The sequence below is a fragment of the Hemitrygon akajei genome, chromosome 19 (genome assembly GCF_048418815.1).
Source record: "Hemitrygon akajei chromosome 19, sHemAka1.3, whole genome shotgun sequence".
In the NCBI taxonomy this organism is placed as follows: domain Eukaryota; kingdom Metazoa; phylum Chordata; class Chondrichthyes; order Myliobatiformes; family Dasyatidae; genus Hemitrygon; species Hemitrygon akajei.
Window position 1 is genome coordinate 67,936,270 of NC_133142.1, and position 24,196 is coordinate 67,960,465.

The 24,196-nt window shown below is 38.9% G+C and overlaps 1 protein-coding gene across 2 annotated transcripts in view; it reads left to right on the plus strand.

Annotated features, from left to right (window-relative positions):
• stab1 (stabilin 1) overlaps nt 1-24,196 on the plus strand; it is a 347,363-nt gene that overhangs the window by 161,832 nt on the left and 161,335 nt on the right. For both annotated transcript variants that reach the window (XM_073072696.1, XM_073072697.1), the window contains 3 exons: nt 137-323; nt 3,930-4,023; nt 6,870-7,028. In XM_073072696.1, coding sequence (XP_072928797.1) covers nt 137-323; nt 3,930-4,023; nt 6,870-7,028 — 440 coding nt within the window. The remainder of the gene's footprint in view (nt 1-136; nt 324-3,929; nt 4,024-6,869; nt 7,029-24,196) is intronic.

A 24,196-nucleotide genomic window follows, 5' to 3' on the forward strand; every position in this document is an offset into this window, starting at 1 on the left:
CAAAAACTGGGTTAAGTTTTGAGGAAGAGGATGATGAAGGTGAAGGTAAGTCTACCCAAGTAGAGAGAATACAAGCATGCTGTATCAGAGAGCATGTATCATTTCTACCTGTGATATATTTGCACATCTTTTGCAGATTGCCCTTGTCTATATGGGATTTGTGATAACAGACCTGAAAACGGTGGGATTTGCCAGCCTGGCACATGTGAAGAGGGATTCATGGGTACATTCTGTGACAGGAAGACTGAGCCTTGTGGTCCAATTGGTTTATCCCAATATTGTCATGCATTTGCTGTGTGTGAATACAGCAATGACACAGTTAGGTAAGACAAACAAGAATTACACTTCAACTGGCAATTTTCCTTTGTTTTCTTTCATTTAATGGCTGAAAATAATCAAAGACGTAGTTACGCAGTGTTTCATGCTGGCGAGTCTAAAAGGAATGAATTATGTATATCTGGTGTGTTTCTGGCTAAGTAGCAAACAGACACATCAACAAACTTGTGTAAAACGTGGTTCCATGAGCAGCAAAGAGCTAATAAGCAGATAACAAGTTGAAATCCGGCTGCTCCACACAAAGCAGTTGGCTCTTACCTTCCGACCTGGTCCAAAGTTCCAAACTCCCTCCTGCCGATGCTGAAGCATGAACTTCCCACAATGTAACATGGCATCTGAATACTGGGCCTTTAGTGGCTGCATTAATTTCATTGTCAGTGAGGAAGATAAAGAAATAACAGGTTAGTTACAATATCTTTAATTGATTGATTTAATTTAAATTAATTTAGTGTTTTTTTACTTTATAGAATTATTGTGGAGCAAGGTGAAACCATCTGAGTTCATTAGAACTAATTCTGCCAGTCCCATTCCCCTGCTGCTTCTCAGAAACCTTAATTATTCCCTTATGACTGCCTATTCTATTCCCTTTTGAAGGATTTGATTTACTCTGTTTACACTTCACAGAAAAAAGAAACATAGAAAAACCTGTAGCACAATGTGGTAAACCATGTATACCTGTTTGGACACGCCCCACTGCTGACTGCTCCTGTGGCTCCTCTGACAGACCCCTGTATAAAGGTGATTGTGTCACTGCTCCTCCCACAGTCCAGGGCAGTCATCCAGCATGGACATGCTCCATTTTACTGCTAATAAAAGCCTTTCAGTATTTACTCTACTTCCAGTCTTTCGGAGTTATTGATAGTACATCACATAATACAGGCCCTACGGCCCACAAAGCCGTGCTGAACCTTCTCGTGAATTCCAAGTTATGAGTGCTCTCTGAGACAATCCCCTCAAATTTTTTGGCCAAAACTTTATATACGTGTTCCCAGTCTCTTAACTTTTTGCGCATTGTAATGACATTTTCCAATTTGCCCCATCTAAACTATGTCAATGTCTATCTAAATACGTCATGTCAATTTCAAGGATTTGTACACAGGTAAGACCAGGTTACCCTATTCCTACAAATCCCTGGAGCTGTTGAATCTTACCTGTATTTTCTCTCCTTATTCTTACTACAAATTCATACTTCTCCATCACATTTCCTCTACCCATTGAGCCAGCCTATCAGTGTCCTTTTACAATAAACCCTCTCCCACTCCAGGTCTCTGTACAGATTTGGAAATCGTACTAGGCACATTTGTATCCATTCAATGCCCATTTGAAAGAAATATCTGCTTGTTGTGTCTACAAAAAGTATTGAATACAGCCCCGTCCATCCCAGGAAATGCCCTCCCCACCATTGACCACAGCCTCCAAGGAGCATTGACACAAAATAGCAATATTTATCATCAAGGATTCCCAGCAACTGGGACATGCTCTCTTCTCACTGGTCAGAGACAGCTACAGTGTCACTTCCAGATCCAATGAACTTCTGTTCACTGCCCACCATCTTGTAGTTCAGCACTCTAGTCATGTCTGCTTTTCAGATCTGGTCAGCTGTGGCCCACTGCTTGCCTTTCAAGTGCACAACCCATCCCTCCATAGTCATCAACACAGCCATAACTCCTGCACTGCTCATCACTGTGGCCTTGTCTCAGCTGTGACCCAGCATGCTAGACTTTTCTGGCGTATAGGCAACGATCCAATGATCTGATTGGCTGTGGATAGTAAGTTGAAAGGTATCCAGCAGTTAAATTGACAGGACATTTTCTTCCAGGTATTAGATACCAAGTTGAAAGATCATGCTTTATAGGGTCATAGAAACAGTCCCTTTGGCCCAATGAATCTGTGCCAAACTGTTTAAACTGCCTAGTGCCATCAGCTGCACCCGGATAGTAGCCCTCCATCCATGGAGCTATCCAAACTTCTGTTAAACGTTGTAATTAAAATTGCACCCACCCTTGCGCTGGCAGCTCGTTTCACACTGTTTCACCCTTAACCCCTGACCTCTGGTTGTAGTCTCACACAACCTCAGTGGAGAAAGCCTGCTTGCATTTACCCTGTCTGCGTTAGTGAGATTCAGATTGATTTGTCACATACAGATTGAAACACACAGTGAAATGCATCATTTTGCGTTATCAATCAAGACAACCAAGACAGATGTAAATAAGAGTACTGAGAAAATTTACAAGGATGTTGCTGGGACTGGAGGACCCGAGTTATAAGGAATGATTGAATAGATTAGGAATTTATTCCCTGGAATGTAGAAGATTGAGGGAGATTTGATGGAAGTATACAAGATTATGAGGGGTATAGACAGGATAAATGCAAGCAGGCTTTTTCCACTGAGTTTGGGTGGGACTAAAACCAGGTCATGGCTTAAGGGTGAAAAGTGAAAAGTTTAAGGGAAATATGAGGGGAAACTTCTTCACTAAGAGGGTGGTGAGAATGTGGAACGGGCTGTCAGCACAAGTGGTGCAGGTAAACTCCATTTCAACATTTAAGAGAAGTTTAGATAGGTGCATGGATAGCAGGGGATGGAGGGCTGTGGTCCTGGTGCAGATCAATGGGAGGAGGCAGTTTAAATGGTTCGGCATGGACTGGATGGGCTGAAGGGCCTGTTTCTGTGCTGTACGTTCTATGACTCTATACCCTCATAATTTTGTATACCTCTATCAAATCTCCCCTCAATCTTCTACGTTCTAAAGAATACAGTCCTAACCTATTCAATCTTTCCATATAACTCAGGCCCTCCATACCCAGCAACAGCGTTGTAAATTTTCTCTGCACTCTTCCAACCTTGTTTACATCTTTCCTGTAGGAAGGTGACCAAAACTGCACTCAATACTCCAAGCAGGTTTATTATCAAACATATGTTGTGAAAATTGTTAACTTACCCTCAGCAGTACAATGCAATACATGATAATATAGAAAGAAAGAAAATAAATAAATCAATTACATTAAGTATATATGTATATGTATATTGAATAGTTAGATTCAAAATAGTGCAAAGCAAAGATAACATATATTGAAAAAAGTGAAGTAGTGTTCGTGGGTTCAGAGCAGTCCTGTAGGTGCTCCTGTGCTTCCCTTGTCCAAACCTTCTTGGTCCTCACTGCTGGTGCTGCAGTCTTCAGTCTCTGCCTATACTCAGGGAGTAGAAGAAATTAGCCCTTATAGTTCGGTCTTATAGAACTTCAACATAACATCACAACTTTTTTGCTCAGTACTTTGATCTATGAAGGCTAATGTGCCAAAAGCTTTCTTTATGACCCTGTCTACCTGTGATGCCACTTTCAGTGAATTTTGGATCTGTATTCCCAGATCCCTTTGTTCTACCACACTCCACAGTGTCCAACTGCTCACTGTGTAAGACCTATCCTTGTTGGTCTTCCCAAAGTGCAACACTTCACACTTGTCTGCACTAAATTCCATCTGTCATTTTTTTCAGCCCCTGCTTTTTCTGAAAGACTGGATTTCAATATGATCTGAGATCCAGCAACATTCGTTTCAAATAAGCTCTAAATTTAAGCTTTTTGTGATCTCTCTAGATGCCTCTGTAAGGATGGATATGAAGGTGACGGAATTTCCTGTCAAGCCGAGGATCTTTGTAAAAAGCCTGACCGTGGAGGATGTACTGAGAATGTGAGCAAGGCCACTGTTTCTGTTGTCTGTCTATGCATTAGCAATTGATCAGCTTGTGCATGTAGCAGGAATAAGGTGAGAGAAGAATCAGTCAGCACTACTTGGGAGTAAAAGACTTGTCAGATGCAGAGCTAATGGTCAGAGCAATAAAAGGAATTCTCCAGCCATTGACGAATGGAACATTGAAATGAGCCCTTTATTTATTTTTATTTATAGATATAGTATGTAATAGGCCTGTCTGGTCCTTCAAGCTGCACCAGCCAGCAACCCTTGGTACAACCCTAGCCCAATCGCGGAACAATTTGTAATGACCAATTAGCCTTCTAACCCGTATGTCTTTGGACTGGAGAGCCCAGAGGAAGGATGTACAAGGGTAATTCTTTAATTAGGGTGACTTTTCTGTCCCTGGGGAAGATTTTCAAAGAAAAAGTAGTATTTACAAAAACAAATACTGTAGTTTTAAAAGTTAGATAATAGTAACTCTAAACTTTTTACAGTATACTTCACAAATAATATTTTCTTAATTGTTAGGTGAGTTTAAAACTTGAATGTGTTGGTATTTCACTATATTGGGCTTGTCCTCTACCCAGACTCTGTAACTGTGTCTTCAAAATAAAGTAATAATAAGCATTAACTTCATGAAACTTTTAGTTTTTTATTTTCTCAAAAGAACTTTTAACAACACATGTCAAATTCATGAGGGTTATTTTTCATACAATTTGTGCATTTTTAATGACAAAGAACTGCAGTCCCCAACACTTCTGTCATTACCAACACGCAAAACAATTTAGAGACAAGTCAAGTTTTTTCCAAACAAATGCTTATGTGGTTAACATGGAAGTGAGAAGTGACATGTGGCTGTCATGTCATTTTGATGTCCAGAAATGTGAGTAATTTAAAGATTTATACCCCCTAATTTGTGGGTATGTTTATTATGTGACACTGCCTAATGAGTTTTCACTTTATTTCTATATATTTAAATTACATTTACAAGCTAGCTATCCAGTCAAGTTAGCAAGTGCTAGTCTTTTTTCACTTTTTAAAGAAGAAGTTGAAGAAGTTGGCTATGTCATTACCATCACACGACTGGTGGTGAAGTTGTCAAAATGGCCACAAAATCATCAGCAGACCAATCAAAAACAAATGCAGAGACACAATTAAAGAAGAGCCAGTATTATACTATTTTACTGCCATTGCATGGATCTCTTTTGTACCTTGCACAAAGAAAATATAGGTTTTGGGATTGAGGCTTGGTTTAGGGAGTTGGAAAAAGCGGCACTCATGAGGACTGAATAGGGCTGCAAGAAAGGAGGAGGTAGAGTGGACCGTGAATGCATAACATGAGTGAGGTAAGGTAAATCTCTGTTGGCTGGAGATCGGTGCCTTATCGGAGTACGGTTCTGACATGGGATGAGGTGATTGTGTAAATTGGGGAATTAGGAAAATCAAGTAATTGGGAGTTCAGAAGATTAGAGAATTTGGCCAATTGAAGAATTTGAGTGGGGAATCAGGAAGTTGTGGGTTGAAATGAATTGGGAGATCAGACATAATCGAGAACAGTGGGGATGGAATCCATTGGCAATCTCATGGTGAGAATAGGGGACAGAAGGATTAAAGGTAAGTAACTCTCAGTTCAGGGCAGTATGATCCTGGAAATACACGGTGACAGGTAATTTCCTCAGCAACATTCCTTCTGGAGTTGGAATCTTGCAAAGATGTGATTGGTTGAATTTCTGCAGGGGTACTAAATAACACAGAAATGTCATTACTGTATTTCACTCTAGGGATAGGTCCATCAGTGAATGCATGGTCTTGAAATGAGCTATGGTAAATCGACCATCCCTTAAAAGTTGGTTCTTTTGAAGGTCTAGACTAACTACGGTTTTTGAATGTGAGTGGATCACCTACACTGAGCTTGGCATCCCTCATATTTGTAGGTAGATGCAGCTAATGAGCATATGCTCGCCCAAAGACAGTAGAGACCGTGGACTCCAAACCAATCTGGTACTCTTTCTGATGGCTGGGATAATAGGTATTTTTCTTTCCTAGAGTTATAACTTAAGAGCAAAGTTACATTGTGGGGTAAAATTCTAATGGATAATTCCAAATCTTAGAGCTCCTGGGATCCTGCATTACCGATGGATGATTGTGCAACAGCAACACTCTTACCATATCTCCCCAAATTCTGACTAGGGTTTACACAGAAGTTGGATTCTATAAGCAATCTCCATAGACCTGGATGATTTTATTTTCTTTCATATTGGATTTTGAACATTCTGAATATTGGCAATGTGTTTTCCTGTTTTCACTCTCAGCATCAATATGGAATATTGCAAAAACCAAAGCTGAGATTTCCTCTGTAATCTGTTTTTTTTCACACAATATTTAGTTTGGCATGTGATGACTTGTGGTTAAGTTGGCCTGATGTGAGCATGCTTTGAACTTAGTTATTGCTGTTAGGTTTTGGGCTAGTTCATAGCATTCTGTTCTGCCATTCTGCTGCAAACTGAGTAAATGAGCCAAATTTAAAACTAACAGTAACAGCTATTGGCAAATAGAGTGAGGCGGAGAAACCCCTAAGAGGGATACCAACTGAGATCAGAAATGAATCATCTAATTGAGCATAATGGGAGGGTTACAGTGCCACCGTAGGTAATGGTCCAGCAGTCTTTACAACGCACACAAAACCCGTCCTGATGAAGGGTCTTGGCCCGAAACATCAACTGTTTTTCTCGATGCTGCCTGGCCTGCTGAGTTCCTCCAGCATTTTGTGTGTGTTACTTGGATTTCCAGCATCTGCAGGTTTTCTCTTGTCAGCAACCTTTATGTATGTTTCTCTATTACAGGCAGAATGTCTGAGTCTGGGCCCTGGAAGGGTAACCTGCCAGTGCAACATGGGATGGACTGGTGATGGGCGAGTCTGCACTGAAATAAATGAATGTTTATTGAGCACACGAGGAGGATGTGATGAAAATGCTGACTGTCAGTATATTGGACCTGGACAGGTAAACTTTATGGAGCTTTCCTCTTGTTTTATGAAAAGTATGAGATAAAATATCTTTCCAAAAAACCATATCAGACACTGGTGAAGGGGAGAATTGTGTACATATGCAGAGGACAATGAATGATGAATTGTCTTGTGAGAGCAAAGCACCTGGCTGCCTCACACAGGCATTACTTTGATAAGAAAGAACATTCAGGGCTGGGAATTGAGATTCTTGATGCAAAAGACAAGACGATGATTCTTTGCAGCTTCACTAGGAGGGTGGGGGGGTGGTGTTGGGGGCTATGAGCTGGCATGTATTCAGCACAAGTAGACAATACCTGTGCAGCCAAACAAAATGCAATTGAGGTAAGCTGCAAAAAACTCTGGTTTGGGCTAAATACTGAGCCACATGATCATGACCTTAACCCAGGCTGCTGTTACATAAAGTGTAAAGTTTTACTCTGAGCCCTCCAAGGGTAGGAGGTGAGGTCGACATTGTCATTCAAGAGTGATACTCATTATTTTCTTCAATGTGAGCTTTTGGCGTTTAAATGTGAAAGAAACAGTCAATTTCAAACATATCTTCCTATGTTAAAGTCAAGGCGGCCATGTATGTAGTTTCAACAAGTTTTCCCGTTATCCTCAAGCTCCTTGGACATGCCTTGGGACCTTAATCTTACTTACTTATTTACTGTCTATTACTCCAACAATGCCAAATAATGCGGTCAAAGGGTTAGGCTTACAATTTACCTTGAAAAGTACCGAGAAAGCTTGGAATACTTCCTTCCAGTATCTTTCAAGGCTCGGACATGTCCAAAACATGTGAATTAATGAAGTTTCTCCGTTGTTACATCTATCACAGAAAGGAGATATATCCGAATAAAAACGAGATAGCTTATCTTTAGACATGTGAACCTTATGAACCACTTTAAATTGTAAAAGAGAATGACGGGCACGTAACGATGAAGTGTTAACCAATTTAAAAATTTCATTCCACGTTTCCTCAGAAATTGAAGTCGGTAAATCCTGTTCCCAAAGAGTTTTAATTTTGTCTATAGGAATGTTTCTCATTTCTAGCAACATACAATAAATACTGGATATTGAACCATTATAAAAATGTTTGAAGTTAAAAAGTACATCTAATATGTCCTCATCGGAACTTATAGGAAATGTATAAGGTTGAGAACGCAGAAAGTCTCTAATTTGTAAATAAGGAAGAAAATGAGTTTTGGGTAAACTATATTTAGCTGACATTTGCTCAAATGAAAGAAGACTTCCTCCAACAAACAAATCCTGGAAGCATTTAATACCCATTCTTTAAAAACTGAATTGGTCATCGAAGGTTTAAAAAATAGTTAAAACAAATGGGACTATACAAAGAAAATCTCAATAGACCAAAGAATTTCCTAAATTGTACCCAAATCCTCAAAGTATGTTTAACTACCAAATTTTCAGTTAGTTTACTAAAAGATAAAGGAAGTGAGGATCTGAGAAGAGAAATAATAGAAAATTTATTAACAGTCTTAGCTTCTAAAGAAACCCATATTGGGCAGTCCTCACTGTTAATATAATATGTCCAAAACATAAGATTTCGTATATTGACTGCCCAATAATAAAATCTAAAATTTGGTAAAGATAAACCTCCATTCTTCTTAGATTTTTGAAGATGAACTTTATTTTGTCGAGAATGTTTGTTTTTCCATATATAAGAAGATGTAATAGAATCGAAAGAATCAAAAATAGATTTAGGAATAAAAACAGGTAGTGTCTGAAAAAGGTATATAAATTCAGGTAACATGTTCATTTTAATAGAGTTGATTCAGCCAAACAAGTGGGAACTTCTGCCCACGGCATTGAAAGGTTGAAAATGTCCTTGAATACTCTCGCCAGTTGGTTGCCAGGTACTCTGTTGGGACCTTATGCCTTTAAAGACAGTCTAACATCAGCCTTTGAGACAGGGATCACAGGGTCACTGGATGCAGCAGGGATCTTCACAGCTGTAGTTATATTCTCCCTTTCAAAGTGGGCATAGAAGGCATTGAGTTTATCTGGTAGTGAAGCATCACTGCTATTCATGCTATTGGGTTTCGATTTGTAGGAAGTAATGTCTTGCAAACCCCGCCAGAGTTGTCATATGTTTGATGTCGCCTCCAACCTCATTCAAAATTGTCTGTCTGCCTTTGAAATAGCCCTCCACAAGTCATACCTGATTTTCTAGTATAGGGCTCGGTCACACAGGTTTAGCCTTCAGCAGATGACGTACCTCCTGATTCATTCACAGCTTTTGGTTTGGGAATGTATAGTAAGTATTTGTAGGCACACACTCATGCCTACAAGTTTTAATGAAGTCAGTAACAACTGCAGCATACTCATCCAGGTTCGAAGATGAATCCCTGAATACAGTCCAGTACACCAATTCAAAGCAGTTCTGTAGGCACTCTTGTGCTTCCCTTGTCCAAACCTTCTTGGTCCTGACTACTGGTGCTGCAGTCTTCAGTCTCTGCCTATACTCAGGGAATAGAAGTACTGCCAGGTGATCAGACTTCCCGAAGTGAGGGTGTGGAATAGCACAGAATGCATTCCTAATGGTGGTGTAGCATTGATGAAACCATTTGAGGTCCCTGAGCAAAAGTTTGACCATGTCGATGTGGACTTGTTGGTCCTCTTCCCCTCCCCCCGCAATTTCAAGCACCTCCTTACCAGCGTGGCCCGCACCACCAGGTGGCCAGAGGTCGTCCCTGTAGCATCGACGACGGTCATACACGTGAATCAGGGTCCATCAGCACTGGGTCGCTCGGTTTGGCACTCCAGCTGGTGTTTCCTCTTACTGCAGTCCCCAACTCTTACGATGGCCCAGAACCTTGGCGTTGGGCTACTTCACAGCATGACATATCTCCGGCAGTCCAATGGCCTATGCAAACTGTTTCACCGCTCCTTAAATGCTGCCCTGAAGACTTCCCTGAGCAATGAGTGATGGTATAATCATCTCCTGTGGGTCTTGCTGGGGCCCTAAACAGCTCCAAAAGAGGACCTGCATTCATCTGTGGCTTAATTGGTATACTGGCAGCCGTTATGAGTGCCAGGTGATTGAATTCTTGATGCCATGACCGTTTGGTTGGCCTCTCAAAAGTACTCCATCCTCCTTGGTAAATTCAATTTCTTTCCACCAATCCCTACCTCCCGTCATAACGTACAATTCTCCTGGGTTCCTGTTGACCTACATTCTACCTTGTTTGTTCTCGTCCGCCATGATGCACACCAACATCCCCTAAAGCCCCCTTACGATGGCCCATTCCACATTTTGGAACAGAGAAAAAAAGACTTTTATCATAATAGAGATAAACCTAAACATATTTCGGTAGATTTCCTTAAACCAGTCCCCCCCCCCCCCCCAAAGATTTGGAGGATCCCACTACCATGGCCCTGCCATCACGACATGACCATGAGTGTATCAACACAACTCCTGGACGAGCCAGGGGCCTCTGCTGTTCTTCAACCCTTGGAACATAGAATCTGACCCGGGGAGGCTTGTCCGAGCTTCAGCCAGGCTCAGAATGCTGGTTTTAGTGAATTTTCAAAGGGGAGGCTGTGTAGGGTATTGTAGTTGGTGGAAACATACATAATTCACAACCACCAACATTGAGTTGGGGTTCGCTTTAAGAGTCTGGTCTAATGTGATGATGTAATTATGTAAAGCATTGTTACCATGCTTTGTGTTCAGTGTTTGGAGCACAGCAAATGAGTTACTACAGTTTTTCTTAAACATAAACACCTCTGCCATTTTTATTTGTGAAAATCTACACCATGATAGTTTTATTTGACCAGTTGGGGTTGTTAGCCCTGAGTTGAACCCCTGAACCCATAGGTCAACTCTTAGTCTGACCTTTACTCTTTGACCTGTCTGACTTGGGTGACCCTACCAAGAGCAAAACCATAAAGCCCTGACTCCAGCCAGCATAGTTCTCCAGGTTATTGAGGCATGCAAGCCTCCAAACCACTACAAGGTTGAGGTCTTCTAGGAGGACATTATTCTCCTGTATATTATCGTGTTAGCTTTCTTTCAAGGGCTCCCTCCCTTGAGTTTCCCTTTCTCAACATTATTTTTCTTTCTTTTTTCTCACTTTTACACACAAGCCCTAAGAATATTTATTTTTATCTTTTAGTTTGCTTCTAAACTCTAATAACCTGTAGGATCTTGAAATTAGGAGTGCATTTTTTTCAAAAAGCTGTTATTTATTCTGCGCTTGCAACACTCTGGAAACAATTCCAGTTTCACCCATATTTTTCTGTCTGCCATTTTCTCTTCCCATCTAACCCTCATTTTCTGGTCTCCTTTTGATATTGTGTTTATTTCATTTCTTTTTTTTACAAAACTATAGAAGTTTATTTATACAACACATACACAAAGTCCAAAACTTTCAGTATTTACAAGACATTCAGTGCATTCAGATTAAAATATCATTGCTATTCTCTATAAAATAATAGATTGCCTGGGCAGCCCACTGCTCCTGGAAATCCCCCCATGTACCCATTGTGACCGCATGCTCCCTCTCCAAGGACAGCTGGACACAGTAATAACCTTGCATAAGATTTTGAATCAATGGGCTCCCTTCCAGTGAACCTGTACAGAAGGGACAGTTTATACCTGAACTGGAAGGGGACAAATATCTTAGTGGAAAGACTTGTTAATACTTCACAGCGGGGTTTAAACTGAAGTTCCAGGGGAATGGGAACCAGAGTGCCAGAACAGTTAGTGGAGAGGTTGTGGAGGCAGATGTTGTTAAGACCTCAGACAAAGTTAGGAATCGAACGGTTGAGCATGGTGTGACTAGTGTCCGGAGCTGCAAATATTTCAATGCAAGAAGTATTATAGGAAAGGTGGATGATAGTGCTGAAGATGAGGGAGGTGCTTCACAAACAGAGGCAATGTGTAGTGAGGAGAGGCTGTTGATAGGGCAAAATTGCAGTCAACAGGATGAATTGCAACGTCAAAGGCAGACAAAATTGTAAAGGGTGATTACAGGACTGAAGGTGTCGTATTTGAATGTAGATGAATATGGTAGATGAACTTATAGCATAGCTGCAGATAGGCAAGTATGATGTTGCAGGCATCACTGAATCATGGCTGAAAGAAGATTGTAGCTTGGAGCTTAATGTCCAAGGATACATATTGTATAGAAAGGGCAGGCAGGAAGGCAGAGGGGGCAGCATTGCTCTGTTAGTAAAAAAAAATGAAATCAAATCATTAGAAAGAGATGTCATAGACTCAGAAGGTGTTGAATCATTGTGGACAGAGCTAAGGAACTGCAAGGATAAAATGACCCTGACGGAGTTGTATACAGGAGTAAGGATGTGACCTACAAATTACAATGGGAGATAGAAAATAGAGATAGTGAACATAACCCAGCACGTCACACAAACCAATCTTCCATCCTTGGACTCACTTTACACTGCACGCTGTCGGAGCAGTGCTGCCAGGATAATCAAGGACATGACCCACCCAGCCAACACACTTTTTGTCCCTCTTCCCTCCGGGAGAAGGTTCAGGAGCTTGAAGATTTGGACGGCCAGATTTGGGAACAGCTCCTTTCCAACTGTGATAAAACTGCTGAACAGATCCTGACCCGGATCTGGGCCGTACCTTCCAAATATCCGAACCTGATTTGCGCTACCTTACTTTCCCTTTTCTATTTTCTAATTATGATTTATAATTTAAATATTTATTATATTTACTTCGATTTGTACTCCAGGGAGAATGAAGCACAGAATCAAATATCGCTGTGATGATTGTACGCTCTAGTACCAATTGTTTAGTGACAATAAAGTAAAGTAAGTGCATGCCAAAAGGGCAATGTTACAGTGGTCATATGAGATTTCAATACGCAAGTAGATTGGGGAAATCAGGTTGGTGCTGGATTCCAGGAGGGGGAATTTCTGGAATGCCAATGACTTGGCTTTATAGAGCAGCTCGTGATTGAGCCCACTAGGGGATCAGCTATTTTGGATTGGGTGTTGTGCAATTGGAATTGATTAGAGACCTTGAGGTAAAAGAACCCTTGGGGGCAAGTGATCATAATATGATCAAATTCACCCTGAAATTTGAGAAGGAGAAGCTAAAGTCAGATACATCAGTATTACAGTGGAGCTAAGGGAATTACAGAGGTATGGGAGAGGAATTGGCCAGAATTGATTGGAAAAGAACACTGGCAGGGATGACGGCAGAGCAGCAATGGCTGGAATTTCTGGAAGCTATTTGGAAGGCACAGGATATATACATCCAAAAAAGGAAGAAGTATTTTAAAGGAAAGATGACTTAACTGTGACTAACAAGAGAAGTCAAAGCCAGCAGAAAAGTCAGAGAAGGCATATAATAGAGCAAAAATTAATGAGAAGTTAGAGGATTGGGAAGCTTTCAAAAACCAACAAAAGACAATTAAAAAAGTCATTAAGGTAAAGATGGAATATGAGAGTAAGCTAACCAATAATATTAAAGAGGATACCAAATGCTTCCTCAGATACATGAAGTGTAATAGAGATGGGAGAGTAGATATCAGACCTCTGGAAAGCGATGCTGGAGAGCTAGTAATGGGTCAAGGAAATGGCGGCATCAGTCTTCACTGTGAAAGACTCTAGCAGTATGGTGAAAGTTCCAGGTGTCAAGGGACATAAAGTGTGTGAAACTATCGTTTCTAGACAGAGGTTCTTGGGAAACTGAAAGGTCTGAAGGGAGGTAAGTCACCTGGACCAGATGGTGTACACCTCAGGGCTCTGAAAGAGGTGGCTGAAGAGACTGTGGAGGCAATAGTAATGATCTTTCAAGGATCACTAGATTCTGGAATGGTTCCTGAAGACTGGAAAATTGCAAATGTCATTCCACTCTTCAAGGAGGGAGAGAAGCAGAAGAAAGGAAATCATAGGCCAGTTAGTCTGACCTCAGTGGTTGGAAAGATGTTGGAGTCAATTATTAAGGATGAGGTCTCAAGGTATTTGGAGGCACATGATAAAATAGGCCGTAGTCAGCATGGTTTCCTCTTGCTGACAAATCTGTTGGAATTCTTTGAAGAAATAACAAGTAGGATAGACAAAGTAGAATTGGTTGATTTTGCGTACTTGGATTTTCAGAAAGCCTTTGACAAGGTGCCACACATGAGGCTGCTTAACAAACTACAAGCCCATGGTATTAAGAGTGAAGATTCCAGCATGGATAAAGCAGTCGCTGATTTGCAGGAGACAAAGAGTAGGAATAAAGGAAGCCTTGTCTGGTTGGTTGCCGGTGGCTAGTGGTGTTCCACAGGGGTCTGTGTTGGGACCAATTCTTTTTACATTTTATTTCAATGATTTAGATGATGGAATTGATGGATTTGTTGAAATGTTTGTAGATGATACAATGATGCAGAGAGGCAGGTAGTTTCGAGGAAGAATCAAGGCTACAGAAAGACTTGGACAGATTAAGAGAATGGGTAAAGATATAGCAGATGAAATACAATGCCAGGAAGTGTATGATCATACACTTTGGGAGAAGAAATGGAGAGAAAATACAAAAAAACTGAGGTGTAAAAAAACCTGGAGTTCTTGTGCAGGATCCTAAAGGTTAATTTGCAGGTTGAGTCTGTGGTGAGGAAGGCAAATGCAATGTTATAATTCATTTCAAGAGGACTAGAATATAAAAATAAGGGTGTGATGTTGAGACTTAATGAAGCACTGGTGAGGCCTCACTTGGATACTGTGAGCAGCTTTAGGCCCTTTATCTTAGAAAGAATGTGCTGAAACTGGAGAGGGTTCAAAGGAGATTCACGAAAATGATTCCCAGTTTGAATGGCTTGTCATATGAAAAGCGTTTGATAGCTCTGGGCCTGTATTCAGAATCAAGTTTATTATCACCAGCATGTGATGTGAAATTTGTTAACTTAGCAGCAGCAGTTCAATGCAATACATAATGTAGCAGAAAGAGAGAGAGAAAAATAAAATAAAACATAATAATAAATAAACAAGTAAACCAATTATGTATATTGAATAGATTTAAAAGAATGTGCAAAAACTGAAATACTGTATATTAAAAGAAGTGAGGTAGTGCCCAAAGCTTCAATGTCCATTTAGGAATTGGATGGCAGAGAGGAAGAAGCTGTTCCTGAATCACCGAGTGTGTGCTTCAGGCTTCTGTATCTCCTACCTGATGGTAACAGTGAGAAAAGAGCATGTCCTGGGTGCTGGAAATCTTTAATAATGGACGCTGCATTTCAGAGACACAGCTCCTTGAAGATGTCCTGGGTACTTTGTAGGCTAGTGCCCAAGATGGAGCTGAGTAAATTTACAACCTTCTGCAGCTTCTTTCAGTCCTGTGCAGTAGCCCCTCCATACCAGACAGAGATGCAGCTCTCCACAGTACAACTATAGAAGTTTTTGAGTGTATTTGTTGACATGCCACATCTCTTCAAATTCCTAATAAAGTATAGCCACTGTCTTGCCTTCTTTATAACTACATTGATATGTTGGGACCAGGTTAGATCCTCAGAGATCTTGACACCCAGGAACTTGAAGCTGTTCACTCTCTCCACTTCTGATCCCTCTATGAGGATTGGTATGTGTTCCTTCGTCTTACCCTTCCTGAAGTCCACAATCAGCTCTTCCGTCTTACTGACATTGAGTGCCTGGTTGTTGCTGTGGCACCATTCCACTAGTCGGCATATCTCACTCCTGTATGCCCTCTCATCACCACCTGAGATTCTACCAACAATGGTTGTATCATCAGCAAATTTGTAGATGGTATTTGAGCTATGCCTAGCCACACAATCATGTGTATACAGAGAGTAGAGCAGTGGGCTAAGCACACACCCCTGAGGTGCACCAGTGTTGATCGTCAGCGAGGAGGAGATATTATCACCAATCCACACAGACTGTGGTCTTCTGGTTAGGAATTCGAGGATCCAGTTGCAGAGGGAGGTACAGAGGCCCAGGTTCTGCAACTTCTCAATCAGGATTGTGGGAATGATGATATGAAATCCTGAGCTATAGTCGATGAACAGCATCCTGATGTAGGTGTTTGTGTTGTCTAAGTGGTCTAAAGCCATGTAGAGAACCATTGAGATTGCGTCTGCTGTTGACCTGTTGTGGCGATAGGCAAACTGTCAATGTGAGTGCTACCAGGTGATAGTCATTAAGGCAGCTCACATCTTCTTAGGCACTGGTATAATTGTTGCCTTTTTGAAGCAAGTGGGGACTTCTGCCTGCAGCAGTGAGAGGTTGAAAATGTCCTTGAATACTACAACTAGTTGGTTGGCACAGGTTTTCAGAGCCATACCAGATGTTCCATAGGGACCTTCCACCTTGCGAGGGTTCACTCTCTTTAAAGACAGTCTAACATCAGCCTCTGAAGCAGAGATCACAGGGTCATCAGGTGCAGCAGGGATCTTCACAGCTGTAGTTGTGTTCTCCATTTCAAAGTGTGCATAGAAGGCATTGAGTTCATCTGGTAGTGAAGCATCGCTGCCATTCATTATATTGGGTTTTGCTTTGTAGGAAGTAATGTCTTGCAGACCTGCCAGAGTTGCTGTGCATCTGATATTGCCTCCAAACTTGTTCAAGATTGTCTCTTCGCCCTTGAAATAGTCCTCTGGGGGAGGTTCCGGTGACATCATCATCGAGAATGGCAGCTTAAGTCAATAGCTCCTCCAGAAAAACACATATTTTGCCCCATTAACCCATCAAATATAGGATTTTTTGAAAGTATTTGAACTGAAAAGAGGGGCAAGAATGGGAAAAAAGAACGGAAATAAAAAAGTGACACTGCGGAGCCTGTGGACGAGAGGAGTGCAGCGAGCGGCTCTCCTACCTGACCGTGTGCTAGCGAGTCTGACGATGGGCCTCGTTCAGGTGAAGTGGCAAATATGATTGAAATTTTGAAAGAGATACGGGAATTCCAGAAAGATTTAAGACAGCAGCTACATGATATTAAGTCAGAGCTCGCCAACGTCAATCAAAAAATAGCAGTGGCAGAGACTTGAATTGAGAAGGTGGAAGATAGCGTGGAAAACGTGAAATGGATACTAAGTGAGACAATAAAAATATTAAATCAACAAGAGGGTAAACTGTTGACCTGGAGGGAAGATCACGGCAGAAAAATATCAGGATATACAACATTCCCGAAGGAGCGGAGGGTTTTTCTATGACGGAGTTTGTCGGAAAGTTGCTGCAGGACACACTGGAGCTTCCCTCGACTATGGAGCTGGAAATTGAGAGGGTGCATCGCGCGCTAGTCCCGAGGCCTACCCGAGGCAGAGAAGATAAGCCACGCTCAATAGTAATTAAATTCCTTCGATACAGTACCAAGGCAGATTCCTACGAAGGGCCTGGGGTAAGAAGAGGGTGTTTTTAGATAATAAATTAATATATTTCGATCAAGATGACCCCCCCCCCGCGGTCCTGCAGAAACGTAAAGAATACTCTGAAGTAAAGCAAATACTAAAGCAAGAAAGCGAAACTTCGAGTGTTTTATCAAGATGGGATCCAACTGTATCAGACAGTGGAAGAGGCGACTCCAGACATGAAAGCCAGAGGGTTGCCCATCAGCATGATCAAACCAAGGGAAAACCTGGCAGAGGAATTATCCTGCTCTGCTTGGGAAATAGTGCGAGAATCAAGAAAGCAGGAGACGGGAGGAAGCCTAGAGAAGTATATCAGGAAGAGACCGGGAGTTTTCCAAAGATAGTCCTCACCCCCTCCAGAAGAGCCATAAGGTTTGGCTAACTTTAAAAATGTTGAGAAGCTAAACGGAAGCAAAAGTAGACGGTGATATACCTATCTCGAGAAATACTTATTATAATGTGGATTTTATATTACTCAGTTATTCTTCTTTATTCACTCACTTACTCCTTTTACCCCACCAAAATGAGAATATATATGTGTGTGTTTATGTGTGTGTGTATATATATACACACACACATATATAGGAGGAGTACACAGGGAAATCTTTTATGTGTAATGGATTTGTTCACTGACTTTTATGAATACTGCAGTGGGGGCCCTCAACTCACAAGTAGGAGGGATTATCCCCCACAGCTAGACATTTCCTCTAGCTCAACACAGGGTCATCTACAAGAGACCTCAGCCTTGGAATCACATGTTTGTTGCCGTTTTTGTTATTATTTGCGTTTCTTGGTTCTAATTTGTTCAGGGAGTAGATCGATTAAGTTTTATTCTGCTAATTTCAATGATACATTGACAGATAAATACAGATGGCTAAGGACAAAGTAAAATTCATTTCTTTTAATGTCAATGGGCTATTAAATCCAATCAAACGTAATAGAATTTTATCCAAGATGAAAAAAAGAACAAGCCCATGTAGTATATTTACAGGAAACTCACTTAAGTGATAATGAGCATAAAAAACTAAAGAGAATGGGCTTCACTAATTTGTTTTTCTCCTCATATAAATCAGGACATAGGAGAGGAGTTGCTATTCTTATCTCAAGTAAGCTAAATTTTGAAAAAGTATTTTGAAATGGGAGATAAGGAGGGCAGATATGTTCTGGTAAGGGGGAATATAGACGAAAACTCAGTTATTCTATTGAATATATACGCACTCCCGGGAAATGATATTGGTTTCTTTCAGAAAATTGCTGATATTATGGTAGTGGAAACAGGTCTCCTGATATGTGGAGGAGACTTAAATTTACAATTACAACCAAAGTTAGACTCTTCCAATAGAAAAACCTATGAAACAAAATCCTTACATAAGAAAGTTAATACACTTTTTGAGGATGTAGGTTTAATCGATATATGGAGGGACCTTTTCCCTGACAGAAGGGATTACACTCATTATTCTGCTCCCCATTCTGTATATACAAGAATAGACTATTTCATAACATTTGGAAAAGACAAAGACAAAGACAAAATAAACACCTGTGGTATTGGGACAATAGACGTAAGTGACCATGCACCTATATAGTTATCTGTTGATTTTGACCTACAACCAAAGAATACTATTTGGAAACTAAATTCAAGTCTATTCAATAATCTGTACTTTAAAGGACAAATTAAAAAAGAAATTGGTCTCTACTTAGAATTCAATGATAATGGAGAGGCTTCACCTCCCATTTTATGGGATACTCTGAAGGCTGTCTTAAGAAGAAAAATTATAGCGATATCTTCGTATGAGAAAAAAAAGGAATAAAACAGAGGAATTACAAAATAGGCTGAAGGAACTAGAGAAAAAACACAAATTCAATTTGGCACAGGATACATTAGAGGAAATTAAAAAATTAGGAATGAAATTCATAGTTTGGCTTTGCAAGAAATAAAAAATAATTAATGTTTCTGAAACAGAGACATTATGAAAGTGGATCAAAGTCTATGAAAATACTGACGTGGAAACTGGAAAAAAAAGATAGCAGAAAATACAATTCATAGAATTAGGGATCCAAGAACAAAAATGATAAAAAAAAGCTAAGTGAAATTCAAGAAGCTTTTGAAGTGTTTTACAAAACTCTATATTTCAAAGCTTCAGGAGGAAGCATAACCCAAATTGACACCACCTTGAATTCTCTAGAGTTACCCACTTTAAGCGAAGAACAAAATAGAACGATGACTGCTGACGTAACTGAAGTTGAATTAAAAGCTGCAATTAGTAGGCTTAAATTAAGCAAGTCACCAGGATCAGATGGGTATACGGCAGAGAGGTACAAAGAATTTAAAAATGAGTTAATTCCTGTTTTACTCCCCACACTGATCTGGGCTCTAAAAAAGGCACAAACGCCACCCAGTTGGAAGGAAGCGATAATCTCAGCTATACCGAAAGAAGGCAAGGATAAAATGGAATGTGGGTCATTTAGACCAATATCCGTTCTTAATGTAGATTACAGATTATTTACCTCCATCATGACCAAACGATTAGAGGAGTTTCTACCCAAACTGATACGTAATGATCAGACAGGTTTTATATGACAATGCCACACACAAGACAATATATGAAGAACACTTCACATTATGGATCGTATACAAAAAATTAAAATCAAAGCAATAGTGATAAGTGTGGACACTGAAAAGGCATTTGATTCGGTTAATTGGAATTTTCTTTACAGAGTTTTACATGGATTTGGTTTCCAAGACACAATTATTAAAACCATACAGACAGTATATGACAACCCTACTGCTAGGATTAAAATCAATGGATATTTATCAAATAGTCTTGTCCCATAAATCAATCAAATGTTTTAATATAGGAGATTCTTTCTTTTCCCGTATCCATTTAGATTCCCACTTATATATAAAATCTTCTGGTATATTTTCTCCTATTTTATCTAATTCTTGAATTTTTTTCAATAATGGTAAATAATTTAATTTTTATAAATTCTTTATATCATTATCAACTCTTATACCTAAATATTTTATACCATTTATCGGCCATCTAAATTGAGTTATTAGTCAACATTGACTATAATCTCCTTTAGTAAGGGGTAGAATTTCACTTTTATCCCAATTTATTTTGTAGCCTGATATTTTCCCATATTCTTCCAATCTAGAAGGTAATTTACCCAGCGAATATAATGGGTTTGTTAAATAAAGCAAAACATCATCAGCAAATAAATTAATCTTATATTCCTCCTGGTTAACTCTGAAACCCATAATATCTGGGTCCATTCTAATTAATTCAGCTAATGGTTCTATTGCCAACACAAATAAAGCAGGTGATAATGGACAACCTTGTCTAGTTGACCTTGTTAACTGAAATGATGTTGAAATTTGACCATTTGTCACTACTTTAGCTTTGGGATTAGTATTTAAGGTTTTAATCCATTTTATAAAAGATACTCCTAATCCATATTTTTCCAATACCTTAAATAAAATATCCCATTCCAATCTATCAAATGCTTTTTCTGCATCTAAGGCAACTGCCACACTCATTTCCTCCCTCTTTTGTGCCAAATGAATTATGCTAAGTAACCGAGTTACATTATCTGTCGATTGTCTATTTTTGATAAATCCTGTTTGATCCATATGTATTAATTTTGGTAAGTATTTAGATAATCTATTAGATAAAATTTTTGCTATTATTTTATAGTCGGTATTCAACAAAGAAATAGGTCTATATGATGTTGGCTTTAAAAGATCTCTTTTTTTTGGCAATACTATTAAAATAGCTGTAGAAAAAGATTCTGGAAGTTTGTGCGTTTTTTCCGCTTGGTATATTAACTCCATAAAAGGAGGAATTAGTAAATCTTTAAACTTTTTATAAAATTTGGGTGGAAAACCATCCTCTCCTGGGGATTTATTACTCTGAAGTGATCCTAAAGCTTCTTCGACCTCTCTTAATGTAAAAGGCATATCTAATCCCTTCTGTTCTTCCGAATTCAATTTTGGAAGAGTTATTTGTGATAAAAACCTTTCTATCTCGACATTATCATTTTGTGATTCTGATTGATACAATTCAGAATAAAAATTCTTAAAAGTTTCATTAATTTCTAAAGGTTTATAAGTAATTTTATTTACACTTGTTCTAATTGCATTTATCGTTTTGGAAATCTGGTCAGTTTTTAACTGCCAAGCAAGAATCTTGTGTGATCTTTCACCTAGTTTGTAATATCTCTGTTTAGTTCTCATAATTGCTTTTTCTGTTCGGTATGTCTGATGTGTATTATATTGTAACTTCTTGTTAACAAGTTGTCTTCGTTTTTCTTCTGTCATATATCTTTGAGATTCTTTTTCTAATTTTGTAATCTCTTTTTCCAATTGATCTATTTCTACCATATATTCCTTCTTAATTTTAGAAGTATAACTTATTATCTGGCCTCTCAAATATGCCTTCATTGCTTCCCATACTATAAATTTATCATCAACTGAATGTAAATTTGTATCTAAAAAAAACTGAATCTGCTTTTTCATGAAATCACAAAAATCTTGACATTTTAATAATATTGAATTAAATCTCCATCTGTAAATCGATTCCTCTTTATCCATCATTATCATTGTCATTGTCAAGGGGGAATGATCTGACAATATTCTTGCTTTATATTCCATATTTTTCACTCTGTCTTGAATATTCATTGATAATAGGAAAAAATCTATCCTTGAATAAGTTTTATGTCTATTTGAATAAAATGAGTAATCTCTTTCTTTTGGATTAATTCTTCTCCATATATCAATCAAATTTAAATCTTTCATCAATGATAAAGTAAATTTTGCTACTTGTGATTTTGTAACAACCTTTGTTGATCTATCGAAAACTGGGTCTAGACAAAAATTAAAATCTCCACCTATTAATATTTTGTTATGTGCATCAGCCAAATTCAAAAAGGCCTCTTGTATAAATTTTACATCATTTTCATTTGGTGCATAAATATTCATAGGAGTCCATAGTTCTGAAAAAAATTTGACAATGTATAATTACATATCTCACCGCAGAATCAATTAATACATTTTGTATTTTAATTGGTAAAGTTTTATTAACCAACATTGCAACTCCCCTCGCCTTTGAATTAAATGAAACTGCAATAACATTTCCGACCCAATCTCTCTTTAATTTCTGATGTTCTATCTCTGTTAAGTGTGTTTCTTGTAAAAAAGCGGTATCTATTTTCATTTTCTTAATGTATGTTAAAATTCTTTTTTCTTTTCACCGGTCCATTAAGCTCATTAACAATAAAACTTTAAAAATTCAGTAAATTAGTCATTATTTTAACAGGGTTACTCCAGTCTATAGTAATACCTAACTTTTCAACTTTCGTAGTACCTTGGAGAATCTTTTTAAAATTCTCCATGTTGCTATGTGTCTCCCCCCCCCCCCCCCCCGATTGTCCAGGCAAAGAATGAAAGGTTAAAGAAAAATAGATTATAAAGAAAAAAAAACCAAAATACCCCCCTACTAATGTTGTGAATTAAAAAAAACACAACATTACCACCCTCCGTTGTACGGGTCATGGCAATCGCCATGATTACACACGTGAATCCCGTAGCAATCGATCTGAAGTTCCCCCAGCTCCCCCGTAACATAAAAAAGTATATATAAGAGAAGAAAAAATAATATCACTACTCTCGATTAATATTTCTCAAATTTTTACCTTTCTCCCCCTGTATCATATAATTAAGAATATATTTAAATATTCTTCTGTCCTTAAACATCCATCAATTCCATTCACTGTCCTTGTCTTCACCTTTAATCCATTTCACATTTAAATCTTTGGCTGTGATTAGTGAATATTTGGGAGTTCTTGTGCAAATTCTTCCGCATCCCGATAATCAGTAAAAAATCTGCTTTTTCCGTCATCCAAAAAAATTATCAGGGTTGCCGGGTGGTGCAATATAAATTTATAACCCTTTTCCCATAAAACTTTTTTCGCTGGGTTAAATTCCTTCTTTCTCTTCAAAAGGTCATAACTTATATCAGGATAGAAAAGAACTGTTTTCCCTTCTATCATCAATGGCCCGTTTCTCTTTCTGACACGTTGGGCAGCTGCCTTCAGGATCTTTTCTTTATCTTGATATCTTAAGCATTTTATCAAGATTGATCGTGGGTTTTGATCAACTTGAGGTCTTGATCTTAAGGCTCTGTCAGCTCTTTCAATTTCAATTAACTGGGTTCCTTCTTCAATTTCCAAAATTTTCGGAATCCGTTTTTGAAAAAAAATTATTGGATCCTCTCCCTCTGTACCTTCTTTAAGTCCAACAATCTTAATATTATTTTGTCTGCTAAAATTTTCAAGTACATCCACTTTTTCCAACAACCGTTTTCTTTCTGATGTCCAGGCAGAAATATTATCTTCCATTTTATTCACTCTATCAATGGTGTCTCCCATTGTTTCTTCCAAGTTTTTAATTTTCTTGTCCATTTTGTCCTGTCTTTTCATCATTTTATCAAACACAATCTTCAAATTTTTAATATCTTTTTTATTACTTTTAATGCTTTTAATTCATGCATTATTTGCACCAAAGATTTTTTTATGTCTCCAATATCACCTCCAACCTCTTCCTGTTGCTCTTCTTTATTTGTCTCTTCATCTTCGTCTGATTTATCCAGAGAATCTGATTCCACCTCATATTCACTTTCACTTTCAGTTCCGCTCATAGCTGGGATTTGTAGTTTGGGTTGCTCGTGTTTGCGCATGCCCCTTCCTTCACGCATGCGCAATTCCTGTTGCTCTTTTTTTTTTGTAGACGGTTGATGTTGCTGCAGTTTCCTGTTCTGTATCGCCAGAG